This window comes from Schistocerca nitens, chromosome 5 (assembly GCF_023898315.1).
Source record: "Schistocerca nitens isolate TAMUIC-IGC-003100 chromosome 5, iqSchNite1.1, whole genome shotgun sequence".
NCBI lineage: Eukaryota > Metazoa > Arthropoda > Insecta > Orthoptera > Acrididae > Schistocerca > Schistocerca nitens.
The window spans coordinates 97,781,750-97,808,587 of NC_064618.1; the positions used below are offsets into that span (position 1 = coordinate 97,781,750).

The 26,838-nt window shown below is 40.9% G+C and overlaps 2 protein-coding genes across 2 annotated transcripts in view; one reads left to right on the forward strand and one right to left on the reverse strand.

Annotated features, from left to right (window-relative positions):
- The window catches only part of LOC126259771 (probable 28S ribosomal protein S16, mitochondrial), a 47,751-nt gene extending 37,583 nt beyond the window's left edge, over positions 1 to 10,168 (forward strand). The window contains exon 3 of the mRNA XM_049956774.1: positions 9,963 to 10,168. Coding sequence (XP_049812731.1) covers positions 9,963 to 10,072 — 110 coding nt within the window. The 3' untranslated portion in view covers positions 10,073 to 10,168. The remainder of the gene's footprint in view (positions 1 to 9,962) is intronic.
- The window catches only part of LOC126259772 (39S ribosomal protein L54, mitochondrial), a 35,830-nt gene continuing 18,884 nt past the window's right edge, over positions 9,893 to 26,838 (reverse strand). Inside the window, exons 2-4 of the mRNA XM_049956775.1 lie at positions 22,020 to 22,220; positions 10,131 to 10,327; positions 9,893 to 10,031 (exon numbers count right to left, since the gene is read on the reverse strand). Coding sequence (XP_049812732.1) covers positions 10,215 to 10,327; positions 22,020 to 22,220 — 314 coding nt within the window. The 3' untranslated portion in view covers positions 9,893 to 10,031; positions 10,131 to 10,214. The remainder of the gene's footprint in view (positions 10,032 to 10,130; positions 10,328 to 22,019; positions 22,221 to 26,838) is intronic.

Sequence of the window (26,838 nt, forward strand, 5' to 3'; positions counted from 1 at the left end):
AAAACCTTCTCCAGAAAAGGACACACACACACACACACACACACACACACACACACACACACACACAAAGCAAGCACGCCTCACGCTCACATTACTGCCATCTCCAGCCCGAGCTTCAGGAGATGGCGGTCATGTGTGTGTGATGTGTTGTTGCTTGTGTTATGTATTTGTTTTATTTATTATAGTTATCCATGGTGAATAAATGTTTCTGTCCTGATAGTGCAAAACATTTAAGATAATGCCTTTCAGTTTTGCACAAAAAAGAAAGCAAATGCGGTCACTCATATATAGCTGACTGATGTGTGGTGCATCAGAAAAGGAGACCAGGAGGAAAGAGAGAGAGAGAGAGAGAGAGAGAGAGAGAGAGGGGGGGGGGGGAGGTAGGCAGTACACAATCTGGATGGGGAAGAACTGATGTGGACAGAGGAAAGAAGGGAAAAGGAAAAAGAAAGGTTAGGCAACAGGAAATAGTTTAGCAGAAGATTAGCCCTAGGTTATAGTGAGAGCACAGGGTGTGTTGTGGAGACAATTTCCACTTGCTGTGTAGTTAAGACAAACTAATGCTGGAAGGGAGTATCGAAATGGGTCATGTAGTGTAGCAACTATGGAAGTCATTTGTGTTGTGGTGTGCAGTATATTCACAACTGGATGGTCACATTTGCAGTTTGCCAATGGCCATTCATCCGTGTACACAGTTTACTACTTGTCATGACCAACTAAAATTCTGTGCAGTAATTGCAGCATAGTTGATATATAAACATGGCCACTTCTATACGTGGCCCTGCCTTTTATAGAGAAGTAAATGTCTGTGACTGGGCTGCAGTCTGTGTTGGCCATAAGTGTCAGTTAGACCGTCAGCGAGAGCGCATCGCTAGCTCCTGCTACTACTAAGGCGAGTACACCGTTTGCTTCTTACATATTTTACAAACAGCAGCGACTTATTTTCAGTTATCTGTGTAATTACTAGTTTATTTTTGTAATTTCTTGCGTGTTCGAGTGCTTACTAGGTAGAACCTTTTATTTCAATAACAGTGTTTTTGTACTTATTTGCTGCGCTTAGCTTTTAAATAGTTTTTCTGGGAAAACCTAGCGTAGTTTTCGCGTCTCGTATTTCAGTGAGTGTTTCTTGATTATCAGAGTAGCTCATCAGAAGATTATCTTGGGAATTTGTCACCGTATAGAGTAGGGTAAACATAGTCATGTGTAGGGACTGTGGTTGTTGTGAGCGGACGCAAGGAGAATTGGCCACTCTTCGGGGACAGGTGGAGGCTTTGTCTGTTAGGCTCATCGAGCTCGAGGCGCAGGCGTCGGCTCGTAGTGGCGTTGGGGCAACTGTGGTGAGACCTATGCCTACTTCGGTGGCCTTGGAATCACATGGAACCCCTGATGTCGCTGCGTCTTCCGGCAGTGAGCATCTTACCGGTCAGCCATCACTCCAGGGTGAATGGCGGACAGTGGTGGGCTCGCGCGTGCCTGGCCGAAAGGCGAAGGTGGGATCTGGCCGCGTGGCGGCTGCCTTACCCCTTTCCAACAGGTACGGGGTGCTTCCTAGTGGTGATGACATCGTTTCCGAGCCACCACAGGATGCCTCGCCTGTTGGGCCAGTGGCCGATTCTCCGGCAAGGTCCCGACAGTCACAGAGGGCGGGCCTATTAGTTATAGGGAGCTCCAACGTTAGGCGGGTTATGGAGCCCCTCAGGAAAATAGCGGGTAGGTCGGGGAAGAATGCCAGTGTGCACTCGGTGTGCTTGCCGGGGGGTCTCGTCCGTAATGTGGAGGAGGCCCTTCCGGCAGCTATTGAACGCACTGGGTGTGACCGGCTGCAGATAGTAGCACATGTCGGAACGAATGACGCCTGCCGCTTGGGTTCTGAGGCCATCCTTGGTTCCTTCCGGCGGCTGGCTGATTTGGTGAAGACAACCAGCATCGCACGCGGAGTGCAAGCTGAGCTTAATATCTGCAGCATAGTGCCCAGAGTCGATCGCGGTCCTCTGGTTTGGAGCCGTGTGGAGGGTCTAAACCAGAGGCTCAGACGACTCTGCGACTATAATGGTTGCAAATTCATCGACCTCCGTTATTGGGTGGAGAACTGTAGGGCCCCCCTAGACAGGTCAGGCGTGCACTACACACCGGAAGCAGCTACTAGGGTAGCAGAGTACGTGTGGCGTGCACACGGGGGTTTTTTAGGTTAGAGGGACCCCCCCTTGGGCGAAACGATAAAATACCTGACGGCTTACCAGAGAGAACATTATCATCGTTGATAAAGAACGTCCGTCCTCAGAGACCAAAAACAGGAAAAGTTAACGTAATATTGGTAAACTGCAGGAGTATCCAGGGCAAGGTTCCTGAATTAGTATCTCTTATTGAAGGAAATAGTGCGCATATAGTATTAGGAACGGAAAGTTGGTTAAAACCGGAAGTGAACAGTAACGAAATCCTAGACACAGAATGGAATATATACCGCAAGGATAGGATAAACGCCAATGGTGGAGGAGTATTTATAGCAGTAAAGAATTCAATAATATCCAGTGAAGTTATTAGCGAATGCGAATGTGAAATAATCTGGGTTAAGTTAAGTATCAAAGGTGGGTCAGATATGATAGTCGGATGCTTCTATAGGCCACCTGCATCAGCAACCGTAGTAGTTGAGCGCCTCAGAGAGAACCTGCAGAACGTCGTGAAGAAGTTTCGTGATCATACTATTGTAATAGGGGGAGACTTCAATCTACCAGGTATAGAATGGGATAGTCACACAATCAGAACTGGAGCCAGGGACAGACACTCTTGTGACATTATCCTGACTGCCTTGTCCGAGAATTACTTCGAGCAGATAGTTAGAGAACCAACTCGTGAAGCTAACGTTTTAGACCTCATAGCAACAAATAGACCGGAACTTTTCGACTCCGTGAATGTAGAAGAGGGTATCAGTGATCATAAGTCAGTGGTTGCATCAATGACTACAAGTGTAATAAGAAATGCCAAGAAAGGAAGGAAAATCTATTTGCTTAACAAGAGTGATAGGGCACAAATCGCAGAATATCTGAGTGACCACCATCAAACGTTCATTTCTGAGGAAGAGGATGTGGAACAAAAATGGAAAAAAATTCAGAAACATCGTCCAGTACGCCTTAGATAAGTTCGTACCGACTAAGGTCCAAAGCGAGGGGAAAGATCCACCGTGGTATAACAATCATGTACGAAAGGTACTACGGAAACAAAGAAAGCTTCACCATAGGTTTAAGAGTAGTCGAATCATAGCTGATAAGGAAAAGCTGAACGAAGCGAAAAAGAGCGTAAAGAGAGCAATGAGAGAAGCATTCAACGAATTCGAACATAAAACATTGGCAAACAATCTAAACAAGAACCCTAAAAAGTTTTGGTCATATGTAAAATCGGTAAGCGGATCTAAATCCCCTATTCAGTCACTCGTTGACCACGATGGCACCGAAACAGAGGACGACCGAAGAAAGGCAGAAATACTGAATTCAGTGTTCCGAAACTGTTTCACTGCGGAAAATCGTAACACGGTCCCTGACTTCAGCCGTCGCACGGACGCCAAAATGGAAAATATTGAAATAAATGATATCGGAATTGAAAAACAACTGCTATCACTTAGTAGCGGAAAAGCATCCGGACCAGACGAGATACCCTTAAGATTCTACAGTGATTATGCTAAAGAACTTGCCCCCTTTCTATCAGCAATTTATCGTAGATCTCTGGAAGAACGTAAAGTACCTAGCGACTGGAAGAAAGCACAGGTCGTTCCCATTTTCAAGAAGGGTCATAAATCAGATGCGAATAATTATAGGCCTATTTCACTTACGTCAATCTGTTGTAGAATAATGGAACATGTTTTGTGTTCTCGTATTATGACGTTCTTAGATAATACAAATCTCCTTCATCATAACCAACATGGATTCCGCAAACAGAGATCATGTGAAACCCAGCTCGCCCTATTTGCCCAAGAAATTCACAGTGCCGTAGACACTGGCGAGCAGATTGATGCCGTATTCCTGGACTTCAGGAAGGCATTTGATACGGTTCCGCACTTACGTTTAGTGAAAAAAATACGTGCTTACGGAATATCGGACCAGGTTTGTGATTGGATTCAGGATTTCCTAGAAGAAAGAACACAACATGTCATTCTTAACGGTTCAAAATCTGCAGATGTAGAGGTAATTTCGGGAGTACCGCAAGGAAGCGTGATAGGACCTTTATTGTTTACAATATACATAAATGACTTAGTTGACAACATCGGTAGCTCCGTGAGGCTATTTGCAGATGACACGGTTGTCTACAAGAAAGTAGCAACATCAGAAGACTCGTACGTACTCCAGGAAGACCTGCAGAGGATTAATGAATGGTGCGACAGCTGGCAGCTTTCCCTAAATGTAGATAAATGTAATATAATGCGCATACATAGGGGCAGAAATCCATTCCAGTACGATTATGCCATAGGTGGTAAATCATTGGAAGCGGTAACGACCGTAAAATACTTAGGAGTTACTATCCGGAGCGATCTGAAGTGGAATGATCACATAAAACAAATAGTGGGAAAAGCAGGCGCCAGGTTGAGATTCATAGGAAGAATTCTAAGAAAATGTGACTCATCGACGAAAGAAGTAGCTTACAAAACGCTTGTTCGTCCGATTCTTGAGTATTGCTCATCAGTATGGGACCCTTACCAGGTTGGATTAATAGAAGAGATAGACATGATCCAGCGAAAAGCAGCGCGATTCGTCATGGGGACATTTAGTCAGCGCGAGAGCGTTACGGAGATGCTGAACAAGCTCCAGTGGCAGACACTTCAAGAAAGGCGTTACGCAATACGGAGAGGTTTATTATCGAAATTACGAGAGAGCACATTCCGGGAAGAGATGGGCAACATATTACTACCGCCCACATATATCTCGCGTAATGATCACAACGAAAAGATCCGAGAAATTAGAGCAAATACGGAGACTTACAAGCAGTCGTTCTTCCCACGCACAATTCATGAATGGAACAGGGAAGGGGGGATCAGATAGTGGTACAATAAGTACCCTCCGCCACACACCGTAAGGTGGCTCGCGGAGTATAGATGTAGATGTAGATGACCTGAGGAGTGCAGGTTGGCAGCAGGATTGGAATAGTGATGGACAAGGACATTCTGTAGCTTGGGTGGACAGCTGAACACTACTTTGAGTGGTGAGGTTAGGATTTTGGGTAGGATAGCCCTCATCTCAGGGCACAATGAGAGGTAGTCAAAGCCCTGGTGAAACTTTTCAAGGTGAGGATGTGTTGGTTGGTGGGTGGTTAACAGGTATCAAAGGAGGAGATGACATGGGACATCTGTTTATAGATAAGCTGACTCGGACCTTGTCTGTCAGGAAAAGCCCTGGTAAGGTTACTGCTACATTTCAACTCTTGCTTTCCAATGGTGATGCAATGCCCACGGTTGTTTGGTACTTGATATGAACAGACGTATTTATGGAGCCACTTGCGAGGTAGAGATAAACATATAGGAAGATAACTTATTGTTCGGAAGGCACCAGATGAAGTGTATTTGGGAGCAGGTGTTGAGGTTATGGAAGAAAGAGCAAAGGTTGTCCCTGTCCATATCATGACACTGTCATCAATGAATCTGAACCAGACAATAATGTTTTAGGTATTGATTGGATAGGAAGGATTCCTACAGATGGCCCACAAACGTGTTGGCAAAAAATGGCAATACCACAGATTTGTTTGTAGCAGGTATGCACAAACTGCGGGACACATGCAGCCTGCAGTTGGCCACATGATGGCCTGCCCTTTATTATTTGTTCTTGTGAATTTATTTATTTCTTTTTTACTAATCTTTCGTTCCCTCCCTAAAAATGCACTAGAAGCAGTGCAGCTAGAACTAATCAACGTGCTAAACAATTCAATGAAACAAATCTATTGTATTTCTGTTGTTGGGTCACTAGAAACAATTGTATGTTATTGGTAGGTAGTGCAATAAAATTTGTTAACATTTTTGGTCATCTTATATCTATTCAGCAATAAACATTAACAAAATAGGAACCACTCAAGGACTGACAATTTAGAGTGAAGCAATCATGGAAGCAATGGAGCATCATTTTTCTAATTTTTTAATTAAGTTGTGGCCCTTATGTAGTCACAGTGAGGGGTTTGCGGCCTGCAGTACTAGCACGTCTGTACATTTCTAGTTTATAGATTTGGGCTTCAAGAGTGAAATAACTGTGGAACTAGATGAGTCATTTTACATGTCATATACCAGCTGTTTTGTAAACAGTGTTCGGCATTTTACATCGGCATGACTACCACCCTGTTATCAGTCAGGATGAATGGCCATAGGCAGAGGATGTATACCACCAACACACAATATCCGGTTGTAGAGTATGCTCTACAACGTGACAATCATGAGCTCGGTGCCTGTTTCACCACATGTGCCATCTGAATTCTTGCCCTTGTCACCAGTTTTCAGAATTCCGCAGCTGGGCACTAGCACTAAAACATGTTTTTGGCCGTAATTTACATGAATACCTTTTGTTTACGCACTTATTCACAGTAGTTACTCCTGTCTTCACACCATTTTAGTTTATCTAAAAACAAAGATGATGTGACTTACCGAACGAAAGTGCTGGCAGGTCGATAGACACACAAACGAAATTCAAGCTTTCGCAACAAACGGTTGCTTCATCAGGAAAGAGGGAAGGAGAGGGAAAGACGACGTGGAATGTTTCCCTCTATTATATTCACACCATTTTAGTTTCCTACATTTGTCAATTCCTGACTTGTGTATATTTCACCGTCACCCCTCCCATCTCTGTTAAATACATTGCACTTCGCTTTTACTCTTATTAACTTGTGCACGATTGCATACTACGCTGCCTTGCACCATTAAGCTCTTAGGTTTTCAAATCTCATCTGGTGCTATCGTCAACAATCAGTCTTTCCTTCTCACCCTGCCTGGTAAGTCTCCCCTGACCCTGGATTTGGAGTGACTTTTCTGAACTGTACCCCTTTTTCTAAACCTCTGCAGTCCTTTTCCTTCACTCCTCTCCATTCCCTTCTGCCAGAAGAAGAAGAAGAAGAAGAAGAAGAAGAAGAAGAAGAAGCAGCCATTGGCTCCAAAAGCTTGTAAAAGTTAAACCTTTTTGTGTGCGTGTTCTCTTGCCGCCACTTGGTGAGTATATTTTTTTATCAATCCATTTACATTATAGAAAGTGATCTGTGTGACCTGCAAAGTTTCCGTCTTTGAAGAGCACTGTCTCCCTGCAAATTTCCCCTACATGCAGCTGCGAGCATTCTATTCACACATCTCGTTACTGTCTGTGGAAATAGGTACAGTGACCAAACATAACCGATACTACCAAATTTTGAAAGGGCTAAGTGGTGAGAAAGAATGCAGAGATTCGTTGGTTTAACAAGCGTTTAATGGCATTGGGACTGGGAGTTCCAAAAATGGATGTATTATGCGGAAAAATGCAGTAATGAGGGATGAAATTCCACTGTAATTTGTTTCTATTACGTGTGGAGTTCTGAACTAGTTATTCTATGTAGTTTTCGGAGAAGGTGCTTAGTAGTTTTTGACAGGATGTTTTGTCATGCTCAGCATACACAAAACTGAATTATTTCATTCAGCTATTAGATGACTGTAGTAGCTAAAGTGACAACACTACAATCGGGGAATACATGTACTAAGAGTTCTGAAGTTTTTTGTAAAGTTTTCATTTACATGGCGTGAACTTCAGAATTGGACATTGGAATACAACTTAATTGGTCCCTTTAATTTTAGGATGTAAATTAGGGCTTTCCATCTAACCAAATCACGGAAGGGTGTAAGAAGGAAGTTGTCAATAGCCATCTCATTGGGAACAGTACTATTGGAAATAATTCAAAACTGGATATATCAACAGCATCAGGGAGAAAATACTGAAGCCGACACAAGTCATGTGTCTCCAGTGAAGACTGCATAACATTACAGAAGTGCTAATAACTGCCTAATGAAACTTAAGATACTGTACAGACTGCTATCAGGAAGTGTCAGAACTGTTAGCTTGTATGTGAATGTTTTTAATTTAATATTATATATAAAAAACGAAGGTGCTGTGACTTACCAAACAAGAAAGCGGTGGTAGATAGACACAATAAAAAAAAAAACACACACACACACACACAAATTTCAAGCTTTCGCAACCCAGGTTGCCCCACCAGGAAAGAGGGAAGGAGAGGGAAAAACAAAAGGATGTGGGTTTTAAGGGAGAGGGTAAGGAGTTATTCCGATCCCGGGAGCGGAAAGCCCCACCTTAGGGGGGAAAAAAGGACAGGTATACATGCACACGCACACACACACACACACACACACACACACACACACACACACACACACAGAGGCAGACATATGTCTGCCGGTGTCTGTTGTACGTGTGTGTGTGTGTGTGTGTGTGTGTGTGTGTGTGTGTGCCGCCGCCCCCCCTCCCCCCCGATGAAGCAACCCGAGCCGCAAAAGCCTGAAACCCATGCGTGTATTTGCGTTTTTCACTGCGTCCATCAACTTACCATCGCTTTCTCGTTTCGTAAGTTAGCAGCATCTTTGCTTTTTATATATATTTTCCCACGTGGAATAGAAATAAACATTCCACATGGGAAAAATATAATAAAAACAAACATTCCATGACTTACCAAACGGGAAAGCGCTAGTAGATAGACACAATAAAAACACACACACACACACACACACACACACACACACACACACACAGAGAGAGAGAGAGAATTTCAAGCTTTCGCAACCAACGGTTGCTTCGTCAGGAAAGACGAAAGGATGTGGGTTTTAAGGGAGAGGGTAAGGAGTCATTCCAATCCCGGGAGCGGAAAGACTTACCTTAGGGGGGAAAAAAAAGGACAGAGTTTGGGTTTGAGAAAAACCCAAACTCTTTGCCTTTACAAATGTCTGCTTGTGTCTGTGTATTGCGGATGGATGTGTGCGAGCGTATACCTGTCCTTTTTTCCCCCTAAGGTAAGTCTTTCCGCTCCCAGGATTGGAATGACTCCTTACCCTCTCCCTTAAAACCAACATCCTTTCGTCTTTCCCTCTCCTTCCCTCTTTCCTGATGAAGCAACTGTAAGTTACATCATCTTTGTTTTTAGATATATTTTTCCCACGTGGAATGTTTCCCTCTATTATATTCATATATATTTCCATACGAGACTACACTTCAGACAAACACCTTCAGAAATAAAACTTCCTAAAACTTAAACCAGAATTAGTTAACAAATTCATCTTTTTTCCAGCAACAGTATTCTTTCTATAGCTAGTCAGCATTTTATATCCTTTCTGTGTTGGCATCGTCAGTTATTTTGCTACGCACATATAAAAACTCATCTGCTACTTTTAATGTCTCATTTGTTAGTCTTCAGAATTTTTCTTTCTTTCTGAGAATGGCCTTGATTGCATAAGTGGGATGATAAACTTTAGAAGCAAACATTGACAGTATAAGTTCCTGCAACCAGTTACAATTTATTTTGGAGGGTTAAAATTCTCTCAAGTGCATTATGTCATTTACTAAGACATGTATGTGCAACTTCTGGGTGACCTGTGGCACTATCTGGTAGCAGAAGACAAAACACTACTTTGAGTCTTGTACCGAAGTTTAGTGTGTGCCTTTTATTGCAAAAGATGAGTTATAAAACTTTTGGCCTTCTATTACATTAATGTTTTGTCGTCTGCTACCAGACAGTGCCACAGGTTATCCAAAATTCATAGTCTTACATATGTGCCTTTGTGGAACCCTCCAAATGCATAGTGCAAATAAATTGTGAGAAATTACAGTAACTAATGGTACCGGTCTCATTTTGATTTAGTTTAACATTTTTTTATTCAAAAGAAAAATTAAAATTTTGGCACTTGAAATTCTGTTTTTAAACTGGACAGTATGACATCACACTTAAGTGTTATTATCCCTACTGTTACACAGGATTAGCAGGTTTCTATCCAATCCATCCAAGGACATACATGACAGCCTGGAGGAACCGCCGCAGTGCTGCTGAAAATAAAGAAGAAGTTAAACTAGAAAATAGTAGTTAGTATGAACACAGTGATGTAAATTTTACTGCATATATTTTGAAAAATGTATAATACAAACAGTTATAGTTTATTAAATAAAACAGCTCTTTATCTACACTTTCGGTGTATTGCTTATTTCACCATGTACAGTACACAGATGCACCTAAAACTTCTTTATCTTTTGCAACTGATTATTTCTTCTCAATGCCATTTTCCTCAGTCTTCTCCAATACTCTTTTGTGTTAGGGTCCAATTCCTCTAAAGCAGGTGGCTTGCCTAGACAGAGAGATTAACTAACATTAATCCAGATTTTCCACACATTATTGACTTATCCAATCAAGAAACAATTTTTTATAATGTAAGATGACTATTTTAAAATAATTTCTATCAGAATGAAAAGTGAGTGTTGAAATTCTGGATAACAATAATACAGTTAAGGCCACCTTTTTACACTTTTCAGTGGATTGACTCAAAAGGAGTGTAAAATGCAGCAAAGCAAAGCAAAGAAAACACAAGTGAAAATGGATAAATTTCTCTGTCATATTGCTCAAAATATGAAATTGATTTAATTTAAATTTTGCCTATTTGAAAAAATATTTTATTGTTTTTGTCTCCTGACAGCAAATTAGCTCTACTTGTTCATGCAACAACATTAAAAAGATATTCGTGTTTTTATTTATGTACCATCAAGTTCTGTACGACCAAACTGAGGAGCAAATCTCTGGTCATGGAATGTGTCAGTACATGAAATTACAACATAAAAGTTATAACAGATAAAAATAAATCTTTATGAACCCAAAAAAAGTCACTTCGTAAGTTTAAGTAAACGCAATCAACAAAATATAATGAGAATCAGCTTAATTTTTCAAGGAACTCCTTGAGAGAATAGAAGGAGTGATCCATGAGGAAACTCTTCACTTTCGATTTGAAAGCGCGTGGATTTCAGCTAAGATTTTTGAATTCGAGTGGTAGCTTATTGAAAATGGATGCAGCAGTATACTGCACACCTTTTTGCACAAGAGTTAAGGAAGTCTGATTCAAATGCAGGTTTGATTTCTGCCAAGTATTAACCGAGTGAAAGCTGCTTATTCTTGGGAATAAACTAATATTGTTAACCAGAAATAACAGTAAGGAATATACATATTGAGAGGTTCCTGAACTTACACCACTTATTGCCCAAACCGCCCATTTCTGAGCCAAAAATATCCTTTTAGAATGGGAAGAGTTACCCCAAAATATAATACCATATGACATAAGCAAAGTAGACTAAATTTTCGTGTCGAATGATCACTCACTTCTGATACCGTTCGAATAATAAAAATGGCAGTATTAAGTCTTTGAACAAGTTCCTGAACATGGGCTTTCCACGGCAGCTTACTATCTATCTGAACACCTAGGAATTTGAACTGTTCAGTTTCACTAATCATATACCCGTTCTGTGAAATTAAAACATCAGGTTTTGTTGAATTGTGTGTTAGAAACTGTAGAAACTGAGTGTTACTGTGATTTAGCATTAGTTCATTTTCTACAAGCCATGAATTATGCCATGTACTGCAGTATTTGAAATTGAGTCAATGTTGCACACAACATCCTTTACTACCAAGCTAGTGTCATCAGCAAACTGAAATATTTTAAAGTCACCTGTAATACTAGAGGGCATATGATTTATATAAATAAGGAACAGGAGTGGCCCACTCAGATCCCACATCACATCCGTTATCGGAGATGCTGTGTCCTATCACTTGTGCGCTGACTATAACACCACGTTCAAACTCACTTAAATCTTGATAACCTGGCATTGTAGCAGCAGTACCTGATCTAACAACTGTGGCATACACTTGTTGTCTTATATAGGCGCTGCCAACCACAGAACCATACTGTCTGTTTACATATTTCTGTATTCAAATATGCATGTCTATACCAGTTTCTTTGGTGATTCAGTGTATAATGAAGTACTATGTGAAAAAAGCTACATAAATATTCAGTGAGAGTTTCATATGATTTCAATGTGGTGCAGAGATTGGCTACTTGCTTTAAATGTTCAGAAATGTAAGATTTTGCACTTCACAAAATGAAAAAAAAATGTGGTATTTTATGGCTATAATATCAAAGAGTCAGAGCTGAAATCGGCCAATTCATACAAATACCTGGGTGTAACACTTTGTAGGGATATGAAATGGAATGATCACATAGTTTCAGTCATGGTGGCAGATTTCATTTTACAGGCAGAATATGGGGGAAGTGAAAGCACTCTACAAAGGAGATTGCTTACAAATCATTCGTGACCAGTTCTAGAATATTGCCCAAGTATGGGACCCAAACCATGTAGGACTAACATGGGATACTGAACCTGTACAGATAAGGACAGCATGAATGGTCACAGTTTGCTTAATCTGTGGGGGAGAGTCACAGAGATACTGAAGCAACTGAACTGGAAGACTCCTTGAGATAGAGGTAAACTATCTCAAGAAAGTTTATTAACAAAGTTTCAAGAACCGGCTTTAAATGATTGCTCTCGGGCGTATGCTACAACCCAGTACATATCACTCGCATACGGATTGTGAGGAGAAGATTAGAATACGAGGGCTATCCACAAAGTACATTACATTTTCATTTGTGTCCGTTAGGGGTGGGGCAAGCGCGGCCATCTTGGTGTCATGGCATTCTGCCGCTCAGTCGGCATCCTGCCGTGCTAGTGAGAGGTTCGTGCTGTACTCCGTTGAGTTACTGTGACAGTTTGAAATGTCAGCGTTAATTGAAAATGCCGCGAAGTGTGAAGTGCGTGCTGTAATAAGGTTTCTGACTGCAAAAAACTATACACCGATAGAAATTTATCGGCAGCTTTGTGAAGTGTATGGGGACAACATAATCACTGAAGGTGGAGTGCGTCAATGGGTCATAAAATTTAAAAATGGCCGAACTAACGTTCACGATGAAGAGCGAAGTGGAAGACCCAGCATAGTGACTGCCGAACTTGTCGAAAAAGTCGATGCCGCGGTCCGTGAAAACCGTAATTTCACAATAACGGAACTCTCTATGAATTTTCCACAAATTGTTGCACGAAATCATTACCGGAAAGCTTGGTTACCACAAGTTTTGTGCAAGATGGATACCAAAAATCTTGACAGAGATTCACAAAAATCAGCGAATGGCTGCAGCGTTAACGTTTTTGGACCCTTACGAGAAAGATGGCGACTCATTACTCGATCGCATCGTTACTTGTGACGAAACATGGGTTAAGCATGTGAACTGCGAGACAAAATTGCAGTCAAAGCAGTGGGGGCACACAAATTCCCCCCAAAAACCCAAGAAATGCATGCAGACAATGTCGGCAAGGAAGGTGATGGCGACTGTCTTTTGGGACAGAAAAGGTGTGATTTTTGTGGATTTCCTGGAAAGAGGCACTACAATAAACTCTCAAAGGTATTGCCAAACTCTGCACAACCTCAGAAGAGCAATACAAAACAAGCACAGGGGAAAGCTGGGCTCAAAGATCTTGCTGATTCACGACAACACCCGGGCCCACACGGCAAATGCCACTCGTGAAGTTCTCGAATCTTTTAAGTGGGAGTTGTTTCCTCATCCGCCGTACAGTCCCGACCTGGCACCGAGCGACTTCCACTTATTCCCAGCAATGAAGAAGTGGTCGGCTGTGCAGCGTTTTGATGACGATGCACAGCTTCAAGAAGAGGTAACCACGTGGTTGAAGGCGCAGGCGGCCGAATTTTACGACGAAGGAATTTCCAAGCTCGTCCATCGCTACGATAAGTGCCTTAATTTAAATGGCAACTATGTAGAAAAGTAGTATTTAAGTGTGGCTTTCATCTGTATATAATAAAAAAATTCCAATACTTTATTTATTTTTAATTCCAAAACGTAATGTACTTTGTGGATAGCCCTCGTAATTATTGCATGCACAGAGGGATTCAAACAATCATACTTCCCGCACTCCATACATGAATGGAACAGGAAGAAACCCTAATAACTGAAGCAATGGGATGTACCTTCTGCTATGTGCCTCACAGTGGTTTGCAGAGTATACATGTAGGTAACCATTATAACATTACGGTAAATAAAACTTGTGACACAATACTTGTTAAAACACTAAAGTTGGCAGTCTTCATAAACAGAGAACGGTACTGTATTGACAGTACGATATTGACAGAACAGGACTTCTGTTAGGATTAACAAAAATGAATGTAAAAAGTGGTAAAAGGTAACATGTGGGAAGTAAAAACAGGGTTTTCTGTAGTTCCTATCCTCCCATGTAAGTAATAAAACTGCCTATATTTATCACTTTTAAAAATCACCATGGCATTCCCCATAACTCAGTATTTTAAAGGAAGTTATGAGCAAAGGTTAAAGAGTTTCAGTTCCTCTGCACATCTAACTTCCAAATGAGCCCTTTGTATTTATATGATTTTGTAAATTTCAAACAAGATTAAACCAAAAAGTCAATGGATGTCATGCCATGAAGCACAAAATAGGCATGTTGTTGTGACTGGCTGTAATACTGTACAGTCTGGATCTTATGTATGCTTTTAACATTTATAGAAAACCAAGAGCAACAGACACAATGATACAGGGTGTAAATAAAGTCCAGGAACACTTTCAATTATTAATTTCACAAGAACGAAACATTGTACAGATATCACACGTCATTTTGACGAGAAACCCTGAAAGGTTTTTTTTTTTTTTCATGTACACCGCCACAGCATAGTTTGGTAACTTGCCGATAGTCAGCACTAGTCACAAACATGGCGAGTTCAGTTGCGGAGCGAGCTTTCTGTGTGTTGGAGTTCAACAAAAACAAGTAGGCTACAGCTGTTCAATGGATGTTTAGAACCAAGTTCGATAATAAGATACCAACAAAGAAGGCCATTTACTACTGACACAACAAATTCGTTACAATGGGTTGCTTGTGCCCAGCAAAGAGAAGCTGATGTCCCAGTGTGAGTGAAGTGAATGTGGAGTGTGTACAAGAGACGTTTATAAGGAGTCCAAAGAAATCAGTGTGTCATGCACATCAAATATCTGTACAATGTTAGTTCTTGTGCAATAAATAATTGAGAGTGTTCCCGGACTTTATGTACACCCTGTACAGTCTCCTCCAGTCACCCCCAAAGACAGTAATTAAGAATAAGAAATGAAAACTGTTTTATCGTGGAGAAGCAGTGTAGCAGGTAGTATTGAAATAAACACTTTGCAATAGCATCTGTTTGTTTATTAACATGAACTGAACTAAGTACAGTCCCCGAGGATGAATGTCCATGAACGTCGAAGTGGTGTGGAGCAGAGAGGATAAGCAACGACACGGTGGCACGAGGCACAGGGGCATCCACTGACGAGGAGCAATGTGCAGTAATGACACAGTCCCATGAGGCAGTGTGCAGTCACATGCAGATCCTCTGAAGTAGTGCCTTACATGGATCATGGCGACAGCAAGACAACACCTTGGCAGGCAGCAGCAATGGCAGGCATTGGATCCGTAATGGAGACACTTGGCGGCTGACGATCGCTCAGAGCGTAACTGGCTCTCAAGGAGCACAACTTATGTATGGAACTGTAGAAGACTATGTGCGTGGGGTCATGTGGATGCATGACCACGTGGACACAGCTAATGTGTCTGTGACTGCAGCACTATGTACTGTGACCTGCATGCCACATACTTGAGCAGCTGGCCTCGCCAGATGCTGCAGCAGCTACAGGATGCTTGGTGATAAACATCTCAGTGACTCTTCTATTGACAGACAACCTCCAAAATTAGGCAGGGGCTCTACCTGACCAACGAAGCATACCTGTAAGTGTGGTGGACGAATATGCTGGGCACAGCCCTGCATACAACACACCCCTCACCCCTCAAAAGATATGGCTCAACCATCTTAGAGAAGCACGGCTCCCATAGCATGAGACACAATACAGCCACCAATGCAGACTTTCGCAACAAATGGACTGAAAGAATAGTACAATCAGCCAACATGCAAACATGTGCCAGAGAAGTTATCAACTAGCTGCCAAGTACTGTAACACAACCTTGCATTCCACAAGCAATGAACACACGCAAAACACCATGCATAAAAAGAACCCATGAAGTTACATCAGCTTCACAATAAGGATGCAAGATACAACTAACAAGATGGCTGATTATGTTTTGCACAACCATTGACATCTGATTCACAAAACTAGAAAAATCAAGTAACCCTTACGGAATAACTTCCTAAAGCACAGTTCAATGTCCTTGAATATACTGTATGAGACCACTGCACAACACAAGAAATTGATTTCAATAAGACAAATACTGATGATGGTCGAAGTAGAGAGGATATAAAATGTAGACTGGCAATGGCAAGGAAAGCGTTTCTGAAGAAGAGAAATTTGTTAACATCGAGTATAGATTTAAGTGTCAGGAAGTCATTTCTGAAAGTAATTGTATGGAGTGTAGCCATGTATGGAAGTGAAACATGGACGATAACCAGTTTGGACAAGAAGAGAATAGAAGCTTTCGAAATGTGGTGCTACAGAAGAATGCTGAAGATTAGATGGGTAGATCACATAACTAATGAGGAGGTACTGAATAGGATTGGGGAGAAGAGGAGTTTGTGGCACAACTTGACCAGAAGAAGGGATCGGTTGGTAGGACATGTTCTGAGGCATCAAGGGATCACCAATTTTGTATTGGAGGGCAGCGTGGAGGGTAAAAATCGTAGGGGGAGACCAAGAGATGAATACACTAAGCAGATTCAGAAGGATGTAGGTTGCAGTAGGTACTGGGAGATGAAGAAGCTTGCACAGGATAGAGTAGCATGGAGAGCTGCATCAAACCAGTCTCAGGACTGAAGACCACAACAACAACAACAACAACAAGACAAATACATCCCGTCTGTGAAAGGAAACAGTTACTGACTGCCGGAAGTGAGTCTGGGAAAAGATGACAATGTAAACTAAAGACTTCAGTAACCACACTTGCAACAAAGTGAGCAAGACACCGTGTACCTTGTATGCCATAGGCTATAAACTGCATCTCCAACTGTTGACAGTATATGGCCCAGTCCTCTTTCTAGCCATCACATATCTGAAAATTCAGCACCAATGCGGAAGCAGCTTGCTGACACATGGCCACTGTAGGCAAAATCTGAGTGAGCTGAGTTATGAGTCAAAGACAGCTCCAACAATTGGACAGACATTACAAATCAAAATGACACTCGAACCTTATGCGAAAATACCCTGCCAGAGAACTGGAACCAAAACTATTCAGAACAGAAAACAACAAAGCCCTCCTACATCAATGTAGAGAATTCCTAATGCACCAGTGCATAAAAGGACTGCCCAATCTATGCAGAAAATAGAACAACCACCATGACACAGGTTCACGAAAATGCAGCTACTGAGAAACTTGGTCACCATTTACAAAATGAACACATACCAAAATCTAAACAACCAAATCAACACACACAGTATCTCAAACCAAGAGAATTTGTGGATTGTATCTAATATCACAGACTGTCATTACACGCTCCTGTTCCTTATTTATATAAATGATATGCCCTCTAGTATTAAGGGTAACTCTAAAATATTTCTGTTCGCTGATGACACTAGCTTGGTAGTAAAGGATGTTGTGTGCAACATTGACTCGGTTTCAAGTAGTGCAGTACATGACCTCAGTTCATGGCTTGTAGAAAATAAACTAACATTAAGTCACAGTAAGACTCAGTTTTTACAGTTTCTAACACACAATTCAACAAAACCTGAAGTTTTAATCTCACAGAATGGGCATATGATTAGTGAAACTGAACAGTTCAAATTCCTAGGTGTTCAGATAGATAGTAAGCTGTCGTGGAAAGCCCATGTTCAGGATCTTGTTCAAAGACTTAATACTGCCATTTTCACTATTCGAACGGTATCAAAAGTGAGTGATACTTTGACACGTAAATTAGTCTACTTTGCTTATTTTCATTCACTTATGTCATATGGTATTACGTTTTGGGGTAATTCTTCCCATTCTAGAAGGATATTTTTGGCTCAGAAACGGGCGGTTCAGGCAATAAGTGGTGTGAGTTCACGAACCTCTTGTCGACCTCTGTTCACGAGTCTGGGTATTTCGACATTGGCCTCTCAGTATGTATATTCCTTATTGTCGTTTCTTGTTACCAATATTAGTTTATTTCCAACAATAAGCAGCTTTCACTCGGTTAATACTCGGCAGAAATCAAACCTCCATTTGGATCGGACTTCCTTAACTCTTGTGAAAAAAGGTGTGCAGTAAACTGCTGCATCCATTTTCAATAAGCTGCCACTCAAATTCAAAAATCTTACAAGTAATCCACGCGCTTACAAACAAAAACTGAAGAGTTTCCTCATGGGTCACCCCTTCTATTCTGTTGAAGAGTTCCTTGAAAAATTAAGCTGATTCTCATTGTATTGCTGATAGCGTTTGCTTAAACTTATGGACTGATTTTCTTTCAGGTTCATGAACATTTATTTTTATCTGTTTTTACTTTTATGTTGTAAGTTCATGTACTGACACGTTCCATGACCTTGGAGATTTGCTCCTCAATCTGGTCCTACAGAACTTGACATGTTAATAAACAAAATAAATAAATAAGCATGAATATGATGCCCCATCAAGATAAACTAACACACAAGCAAAAATTCATTAAATTATGACTAACTGAAACCATCAGCTGCCGACAGGTGTTGCTGATATACCTCGATGTGGACAGCTGAAAATGTGTGCCCCGACCGAGACTCGAACCCGGGATCTCCTGCTTACATGGCAGACGCTCTATCCATCTGAGCCACCGAGGACACAAATGAATAGCGCGACTGCAGGGACTTATCCCTTGCACGCTTCCCGTGAGACTCACATTCCCAACTGTCCACAATTCTACATATGTAATGTACCTTATAGACATTTGCCCATTCACTCATTACTCGCGCATGCTTTGGTGATTCCCGTGAGAGTTTGGGCAACCTGTGCGCATTCGCACAGACGAAGGTCAATGGCTGGGTGGCCTTTAACTATATATATGAAGACAGTAACTGTTCTCAAAAGAACAATACTGTTGATGACCGTGCAGCTTTTCCCTGGAATAAATGATGACTAACTGAAACCCTCAGCTGCTGACAGGTGTTGTTGGTATACCTCGTAGTGGACAGCTGAAATTGTGTGCCCCGACCGGGACTTGAACCCGGAATCTCCTGCTTACATGGCAGACGCTCTATCCAACTGAGCCACTGAGGACACAGTTAGAGGGTTTCAGTTAGTCATCATTTATTCCAGGGAAAAGCTGCACAGTCATCAACAGTATTCTGTTCTTTCGAGAACAGTTACTGTCTTCATATATATAGTTAAAGGCCACCCAGCCATTGACCTTCGTCTGTGCGAATGCGCACAGGTTGCCCACACTCTCACGGGAATCGCCAAAGTGTGCGCAAGTAATGAGTGAATGGGCAAATGTCTATAACGTACATTACATATGTAGAATTGTGGACAGATGGGAATGTGAGTCCCACGGGAAGCGCTATTCATGTGTCCTCGGTGGCTCAGATGGATAGTGTGTCTGCCATGTAAGCAGGAGATCCCGAGTTCAAGTCCCGGTCGGGCACACATTTTCAGCTGTCCACATCGAGGTATATCAACAACACGTGTCGGCAGCTGAGGGTTTCAGTTAGTCATAATTTATTCCAGGGAAAAGTTGCACGATCATCAACAGTATTCTGTTCTTTCGAGAACAGTTACTGTCTTCATATATAAAAATTCATTAGTCTTAAAGTCACATGAACAACCTGCAAAAAAACCACTAATACACATCAAGAACCACTGAGAGACACTCTCGTCACCTAAGTACAGCTTCTGAGGACAAATGTCCCTGAATATCGAAGTGGCAAAAAGGATGAAGGATAAGCAAAGACATGGTCCCATGGAGCTAGGGACAGTCATGGATGCTGTAACGATACAGTCCCACAGTGGAGAGTGCTCATGGTGGTCACATGCAGATTCTGCGAAGCGTTGCCATTGGTGGCGGCGGATGGAAGTCCAGTGTCCTATGGGGCTCACAGTGAAGACGAAATGACACCTGGGCGGGCAGCAGCTGCGGTAGATGTTAGTCCATAATGGCGACTCATGGCAACTGATGGTCAGAGCTGGTGTGTAACTGGCTCTCCAGGGGTGGAGCAGCAACTTAAGTATGCATACATGGAAGACTACATGCACAATGTTACGTGAACACGTGACTGCATGGACAGGAATAGGTGCCTGTGACTGGAGTGCTGTGTTCCTGCGCACCACGTACCAGCACCACTAGCACTACCAAATGCTGTGGCAGCCGCAGGAGGCTTGGCAGTAAACGGTGACTCTTCTGTTGACAAACAACCTCTGAAGTGAGGTATAGCCAACCTGGCCCACGAAGCATATCCACAAATGTGGAAGCCAAATACGCAATCTGCAGTGCTGCACACCCCACAAAAATCATTAGGGCAAACAACTGCAGCAAATGCCTTATAACAATACAGGAACAGTATCATATCCAGAAAGCCGTAGCAGAGAACAAATGTGTTACAAACCAGACACATATTAATACAAATTCTCTATTAAACTTAATGAAAAATTGAAAAAAAAAAACATTTTATACACACAAACACATTAAAACAACACAGGCGCACACACACGCACGCACACACACACACACACACACACACACACACACACACACACACACACACACAGGGATAGGTGACTGATATCACACAGGCACATTCTACAGTTGGTAATAACATTCAACAGTTGGCAACACCATTCAAAATATTACGTCAAATAAACTAATGTTCATTTCCTAGTGCTGTGACAATGAAATTTTGTGTGGCAGAAAGCAGAAGAATAACAGCTGTAAAACAGGAAAAAGAACACAGTTAGACCAACATCTATGAAGTTTGTACACAGAAATTTATACATCACTCCAACATAGGTACGCAGAAAGTGCTGTAACTGTTTATAACTTCTATATATAATGTCCAAAATGTAAAGCAAAATAGTGTAAACATACAAATATATATTTACTCCAAGCCACTGAAGATGTCTTGCAAGTAATAAAGCTGAACATGTTTTGCAAGAAAAATATGTTCTACTCAGTTCAGCTTCAACAGTTCTAAAGCAATAATTTTCAACATAATGATTCATTATTTTGGTGATAATTTCTTGAGTGGGTACCTTTCTTTTAAGTTTTTTCATCAATATACATGACAGATGACCAAGGGTGCCAAAAGAGGGGCCTCGACCTGGGGGTATGCCGCATTTTTAATATTTCGGAAGACTAATGTCAACTTGTAAGCAGTAAACACTGTTAAAAACTTGTGTAATACTGACTTTTAAATAATTTTCTTGAAAGAAACGAAACTGACATACTTAATATTATGTTCTGCACTTTGTTACTTAGAAATTAAAACTGTTGCAAGTCTTAGGCTTTAGCCAGAAGGCAAGCCAGGACGATAACACATTTGGACTCTTTAAACTATACTACAACACACCATAATAAAAATCTGTGGTTAACAAAATTGGAACAAAATATTGCTAACTACCTTGGAACTGCATGCAGAATTTGGGCAGCAAATTCATCAAAAGATGGTCACTTGGTTGCAATAAATTGTAAAATTATTTGCACCTTTCAGTTTAACTGTAATGTAATTTGAGTAAAAAATATAAAAAAAAAATCGCCTTTTTATGATACGATGGCCGTCTTCAGATGCTATGGGCGACATCTGATGAACAAGTGTCCATGCGTCTGGTTTCTTGGGAAGACATGTTTACTAGCGCATAGAAGTGGTCTACTTTGATGCAGTGTTAATGAAACATAAAAAGTGGTCCACATCAAAAATCTGTACATGTAATTTTAAAGGGTAAAATGCATTTTAAGGGAAAGCAGTAAGGCAATAGAGACTAAGAGTTGCTAAGCTTTGTTGTTGGTGTACACACCTGTTCGTATGTTCCAAAGCCAGTCTGGATACTCAGAATCTTCCTTCAGTTTGATATCTTCACCTTCTTTGTATATGTTACTACCACAAACATAAGACACTAACCTAGCTGGATCTGTTTCTACAGGAAGAACCTTTTTCTCCATTACAGGACCTAATTTGCCAAGTTTCTTCCGCTTTCCAAGCCCAGCTATTGTGGCACCTATATAAAAGTCACGTTAATGTATTAGTTCCCTAAAATGGTTGGTAATAATGTCATTCATTTAAACAAAAAGCAGCCACAAAGAAAATGAAAGCTTAAATTAGTGAGGTTTCACTATAATTCAGATTAACTGGGTATCCCAGTCCACTTTACAGAAACTTTTTCTAAATTCTGAAGCTATAATTAGCAAAACAACACAGAGTGTATATAGTGTCTAAATAAAAAGTACATGATCTGTAGTGTTATTTGATATTCTGTACAGTGTAATTTAAAAGCAATTAATGTAATTTTATCATAGTAATGAACAACAGGATTAAACAAATTAAAGTTATAGTAGAAATTAAAATTCTACACTAAATAAGCTCGACACACTGACTGGCACAAAAAATGTTGCATGTAATGAATGATGAGTAATTATCTATTTATCCTATATTTTTAGATGGGGATGTTAGTGACATTGCCTCACAAGCAAATAATGAAACTTCAACTGTTTACTGCAATAGACTTAATTGTTTTTCCCTGCACATCCTGAAAGACATCACTGGATGTGAGATGACAGTGTCTTTATTGTTGTACCTTGCATTGCTCCCATTTCAATTACACGTTTGTTGGATCTTTCTCTGATTATAATAATTGGCTTTCTATAATACACATGCTGTTAAACCCTGAAAATGCTGCAAAAACTGTAGCTTTGGTAGGAGATGGTTGCAGCAGGCATTATGTTACAAATGTGTTGAGAACTACAACTTCAACAATTTCCAAAACTATAAGAAGACAGAGGAAAGATGGACACTATGCAATGAAACCAGGATCACACGTGAGAAGAGTAACATTGGCAAGAGAACACCATTTCTTACAACTTCAAGTGCCCCACCACTGCCACTGAAATACAAAATCAACTCCACCTAGTTTGAGAGGTCAGTGTTTAGTGAGAGAACCATCCGGAGGAGACTGTAAGAAGCCAATTTTCAATGCACGAGACCTGCTGCAGGCCAAGAACTCACCACAGTGCATCACACAGTTCAAATATGTTTTGCAAGAGAATATTGTGGGTGGAGAGTACAACAATTGAGCAAATGATGTTCACTGATGAGTTGGTAGGGCCTGTGTACACCAGTCTGTAAAGAGAGGGTCTGGAGAATGCCTTGCACATTCTCACCCAGGAAGCATTCTCAGGGTGGTTCTCTGGTGGTGTTAGCAGGAATCTACTCCACTATAAAGACAGATTTGGTCTTTATAGAGCATGGGAGCCTTGGAACACATAGATGTAAGGAGGAAATTTTTTTGGAGCGTGTTATGCCTTTTGCTCCATTTACTGGCCATGGTTTTATATGAATGCATGACAATGCACAATCAGATGTTGCAAGAATTGTGCACCGAGTTCTTGGATTGAATGGAGATTCATGCTACTGCATGGCGCATTTGAATCATATTGAGAATGCCTTTCGCGGGCAAGTGCTCTACTGATTGAGTTACTCAAGCATGGCTCACGCTCCATCCTCGAATCTTTAATTTCGCCAGTACCCCGTCTCCTACATTCCAAACTTCACAGAAGCTCTCCTGTGAAACTTGGAGAACTAGCATTCCTGGAAGAAAGGATATTGCAGAGACATGGCTTAGCCACAGCCTGGGGATGTTTCCAGGATGAAATTTTCACTCTGTAGTGGTGTGCACTGGTATGAAACTGAGAAATTGAGCGCAATAAGAAACCATTCCAAATTATCACAAATTATGTACTGGAGGGATATACCTAAAATGCAGTTTAAGTTTACATCCCAGCAGAGGAGGTTATGAATTATTAGCAGCTTATGTACAAGGGTGGTTTGAAAAGTTCTTGGAATCACCACGAGAGGTCAGCAATAGCGCAATGAGTTGTTCACGTGATATTTGTTGGACTGTTGCCTGTAAATAGATGACACGCCAGTGGTCTTGGAAGAGGGCTGTGGTGGTGGCATGGCTCTGTTGTTGTTTCCGCATAGGGATTTGCGAAGATGGAAAAAAAAAAATCGAGATTCTAGCAGTGATTAAATATTTCGTAAATGGAAGTATGAAAGCAAAGGACATTCATGCCGATTTCCAGAATGCACTGGGGGACTCTGCTCCTTCATACTCAACTGATGCCAAGTGAACAAATGAATTTAAATTTGGTCAGGAGAGCGTAGCGCAGTGGTCGGCTGGGGTGTGTCACTACTCCAGAAATCATTGCAAAAGTACACAAAGTGGTCATGGTGGATCGCCGATTGAAAGTGCGTGAAATTGCTCATGCTTGCCAGATGTCATCTGAAAGGGTGTATCACATTTTAACTGAAGAATTGCAAATGAAAAATTTATCGGCAAGATGGGTTACCGACTCTTGATGCACGTCTGCACAAATGTGCCATCGCCATGGCAAAATTACATGAACTAAGGTATGAATTGTTGCTACACCCGCCACATTCACCTGATATGGCTCTGTCAGACTTCCACCTCTTCCTGAAACTGAAAATTTTACTTGGTGGATGAAGATTCACTTCAAACTAAGAATTGATAGCCGGAGTTGACATTTATTTTACAGACCTGGAGGAAAATCATTTTTGAGATAGGATCAGGGGAATGGAACATCGTTGGACCAAAGTGCATTAATCTACAAGGAGACAACATTTAAAAATAAAAATAAAAAGGTTCACTGATGAAAGTACTTTTTCTCTGTTCTGTTCTGAGAACTTTTCAAACAAACCTTGTATCTTAAAGTACCTATTGGCAAACAACAACTATAATAATGAAGTATACTAGATAACCTTATGAAAGATCAATTGAGTTACTATACAGGTCGTTTCAGAAGGAATAGTAAATTTTTAGGACGTGGTGGTACTGACTAGCTTAAATAAAACATTCCACACATCACATGTCCAATATTTATTGCTTTCAGAGATACATTCATTAGAAAGTAATAAGTTGATTTTCATAAAATCTACATCCGACTTCAACGTGCTTCAGAATTCTCTTGAAAACACCACATGCAGCTCTCCTGATGTCATCCTGGCAGCACTATCCATACTCTGAATGATCTATATGTCCCTTATGTTTACTATTTCTTTGTACACTTGGCTTTTCAATGATTCCCCACAGGTAAAAATCTAAAGAGGTAAGGTCTGGGGGACCTGTGTGGCCAAGAAATGTGGCCACTTCTGTTGATCCATCTTCCAGGGAATGTTAGGTTTAGATGCCACGTCACCTGATGACTGGAATACGTAGGGGAGCTATACTGGAAGAACATACCTATCTTTGTATCCAAAGGAACTTCTTCCAATAATGCTAGTAGCTCATTAACAAATAAGTACACAAAATGGGGCACTGTAATATGATGCAATAATGCAACAGGGCTAATAAACTGTTTGTCTATCACACCACACCACATATTTATAGAGAAGCATTCTAGAAAATGGTTCTCCTCAACGGCATGCAGATTTTAATCAGATCAACAATGTGAGTTATCACTGTTGCTCACACCATCATGAGTGAAAATGGCTTTGTCAGCAAACAGTATTAATGGGCTTACTCAGCAATTTGTGATTAGCTAATGACAACATTCCAGCTGTCTACCTTCATCTCCTTCTCCGTGGTGTTGAATACACTGTAAATGATATGAAGAAAGGGCACACACACATAATGTCAAGTCATTTGTGGAACACCAGTACGTGTAGAAATTGTGTGTGTGCTTGTTGAAGAACTATGTTCTATCAACTGAATTATGTCTTCTATTTCACCCATACTTCGCTCATTTACACATTCAGATGACATATGGCTGCTGGGTACAGCACCAGTTTCATGCAGTTTGGTAAACACACTTTAATCTGGAACACTTGCTGTGAGGAAATCATCTATCATGTTCTCTACAAACCTGTGTTTCCATTAAAAAACCTGTGGACAAATTAACACTTAGCACTTGTAAATATGTGTGGCATGCTTAAACAACACACACTACTTAGCACTGCCAAACAAAGCACTCATACAGTCAAAAAATTAAATTTGTAAACTGATGCACAACTTAACTTCACAACTTGGCCTTCAACTCCAAACTGACAATCAATATATAAACCCATAGCAACTGGAGTAGCAACACACAAAATGAAAACTTATATCTGTGGCCGATAAAAATTGGAACATATTATACAGAATGTTTATTCGAATTAGTCTATGCTACTACCTCCTAAAAAGGTGCTATTACTCCTGAAACACTCTGAATTTAATTTGAAAAGGCTGTAAATAATCAGACTGTACACTAAAAAATGACACTTTTTCTGTTAAATCATTCACTGCTGTTTACGTCTGTTTGTACATCTCAACTATAACTATATGCTCATCAAGAAACCTAATTACTGTAATTCAGAAGGAGGTCTCTTGGCCGAAAGTGTAAATGTAAGCAGTCGTTTTCATTGTATCTTTCTGTGACTCAAAGTCTCTTCTATATTGCGAGTAATATTCTCATAATTACTGTAATTACGGCAATTTATGTACAGAGAACATAACTAGTGACCTGGCCGGGCTTCACACAGATAGCATTAAGTATCTAAAGCCAGATGACTTGTGTAGCATAGTACATTTCATTTTGCGGGTCACTATGTAGAGTTACGAATAA